The 2,314-nt window shown below is 40.0% G+C and overlaps 1 protein-coding gene across 1 annotated transcript; it reads right to left on the bottom strand.

Moving 5' to 3' along the window:
• Positions 1-242: 242 nt before the first annotated feature.
• LOC139340606 (trace amine-associated receptor 13c-like) lies at positions 243-1,497 on the bottom strand. Its single transcript, XM_070976518.1, has 2 exons — positions 1,328-1,497; positions 243-1,065 (listed from the first exon to the last, which is right to left on the bottom strand). The coding sequence occupies exons 1-2, from the start codon at positions 1,495-1,497 to the stop codon at positions 243-245; spliced, it is 993 nt and encodes a 330-aa protein (XP_070832619.1).
• Between the last annotated feature and the right edge of the window lie 817 nt (positions 1,498-2,314).

Below are 2,314 nucleotides of genomic sequence, written 5' to 3'. Positions count from 1 at the left end.
ATTTCAGCACTTATTATTAAAGTATATTAAACTACTGTAAATGATCTGTTGAGTTTCCTCAGTAAACTTCAGTGTGTGTATCTGGATGTCCGTGGTGAAAGTTAAGGAGAATGCTTTTTACAGACCAAGATTAATCAAGCTTTTAATGTATATACACGTGGAGTATACAAGGTTTCATGAAGTATTTCTCCTTTCATAAAGAACATCTCAGCTTACAGACAAAGTGTAAACACCTCTGCATGTCAGTATAGCATTTTAGCATCACAGGATCCAGACTTGAATATCTGAAGTGTCAGGATGAGTCTTACAGATTCTCTGAACCAGGGGTAGAAAAAGGCATAGATGACAGGGTTCAAACAGGAATTAAAATGAGCCAGCCAGATCTCAAAAGCTGCAGATGAAGCATCAATTGACGTGTCTTCACCTGCCAGAGTCGGGTAATAGTATGGACAGAAACAAAACAAAAATACAACTACAACAATACCAAGCGTCCTAGCTGCTTTCATCTCCATTCTTTTCACAGTTACTGCCCCTGAATGTTGGCCTGTTACAGCTGCAATATGAGACCGCATGGCACGAGCCTGAGACACAGCCACCACAAATACTCTCATATACAGAATTACAATGATGGTAATGGGTATGATAAAGTTGAAAATAAGGTCAATGACTCCTGCAATGTAACTGATTACAACCACACACTCTCCAAAACAGGAGTTAGACCTACCTGGTTGTTCCAGGTGATCATTTAAAAGAAGAATCCTAAAGAAAACAGAACAAACCCAACACAAACAAACACAAATTTGTGCTCTTCTCTTCGTGACTTTGGTGGAGTAATGTAGAGGGTCACAAATAGCTATGTAGCGGTCAATTGATATGAGCACCATGTTGGCTACTGAGGCAGAGGTAATGATGTAGTCTACAACATAATACAGAGTGCACAGAATGTCACCAAGAAACCAGCAAGTCTCTATGTAGATGATTTCAACTGGCATCAGCAGGAGGCCCACAAGGAGGTCTGAGACAGCCAGAGAGAGGAGTAGGAGGTTAGTGGGTGTATGGAGCTGCCTGGAGAAGGAGAATGCCATCACTATACATATTGAAATCATATAGCCATAAGTAAATTCATTAGTTTCTTTACATCAAGTAATGCAGCAGTGTATACAAATTCAAGAGGGAAATGGCAATGAAAAAAAATGTTTACACACTGTAAACTGTTGTCAAATAACTACAGTTTTGCTCTTTTGTCTTTAGTGTACAAACTTATACACTAGAACAAAACTATGTAATTCATTGTTATATAAATAACATTTGAGATTATTATAACTGCCTGAAGTGGGAGATGGAGATGATGACCAGCAGATTAAGAGCCACAGTGAACAGAGAGATAGTGGAAAGCAGAATGTAAATCAGCATGGCTTCAGTGTGAGGCTGTGTTGGTTTCTTGCAGGAGGTATTCAGCTGTGGAAAGCAGAGCTCAACTCCTTCCATTGTCTCCATCATCAGAGAGGAGAAGCTGCAGAGCTCTGACAGTTTTCTGGCAAGAACTCTCATCACACAGCTCTTTTATCACTCTCCACACTCGTTGCCTCCTCCACACTACAGCTCATGTTTTCTCACATCTCATCTACTGAGGTCCCTCCTCCCTCTGTCTTGATGTCATACTTTTATTGTATACTCAAGCTCTTTTTTAACTTTTCTTTGTCTTTTCTTTGACTGGCTGGTGTGTTTGAGGTATATGGGTCACTGATGGTGCTCTACTGCTTCTCCTATCTTTCTTTTTCACTATTTATGCATTATGGCCACAGTAGATCCAAAGAGGACTTTAAGAACCAGGCCTATTTTGTCTGTCTCACAACTACAAGGGCTGTATGAATAATCTTGGTCTCAAAGAGAGCTAAGACCTGTGAGATTACTACAGAAGTGTCAGAATCAAAATATATGTTACTATGTCAGAGTAAATTCAACTTGAACACAGTAGAAATTATTCATTAAAAAAAACCAAAAACATTATTTGATGAGTAATTGTGTAAAAGTACATGCCAAAATAATGAACCTGAGCAGTTTTACGGAGGCGTTCCCACAGGCGCTCGTCTGAGCGGAGTACCGTTATCTCGGCCTGCTTAGCAAGGTCGTCTGTGAGCCTCTGTAAGCGCTCTGCCTATTCACTTGTGAACGACACGGAGAAGTGAAACTAACTGCACACTTACAGTAGTCAGTAGCCCAGCAGACGCTCTAAACTGGACGTACAGTACACTGTTTTCGTGTTTTCCTTATATGCCCATATAATTTATTGCAGTATGAATTAAGTTTTGTT

Source organism: Chaetodon trifascialis, chromosome 12, assembly GCF_039877785.1.
Source record: "Chaetodon trifascialis isolate fChaTrf1 chromosome 12, fChaTrf1.hap1, whole genome shotgun sequence".
Classification (NCBI taxonomy): Eukaryota; Metazoa; Chordata; class Actinopteri; order Chaetodontiformes; family Chaetodontidae; genus Chaetodon; species Chaetodon trifascialis.
Note: the sequence above shows the minus strand (reverse complement) of the source record. Positions and strands in the feature narration are given on the sequence as shown.

Excerpts from the sequence above, each read along its gene's own strand:
- LOC139340606 (XM_070976518.1), bottom strand. The coding sequence starts at position 1,497 with ATGGAGACAATGGAAGGAGTTGAGCTCTGCTTTCCACAGCTGAATACC. Across the intron at positions 1,066-1,327 it reads ATCTCCATCTCCCACTTCAG|GCAGCTCCATACACCCACTA; the intron begins GCAGTTATAATA and ends CTCCTTCTCCAG.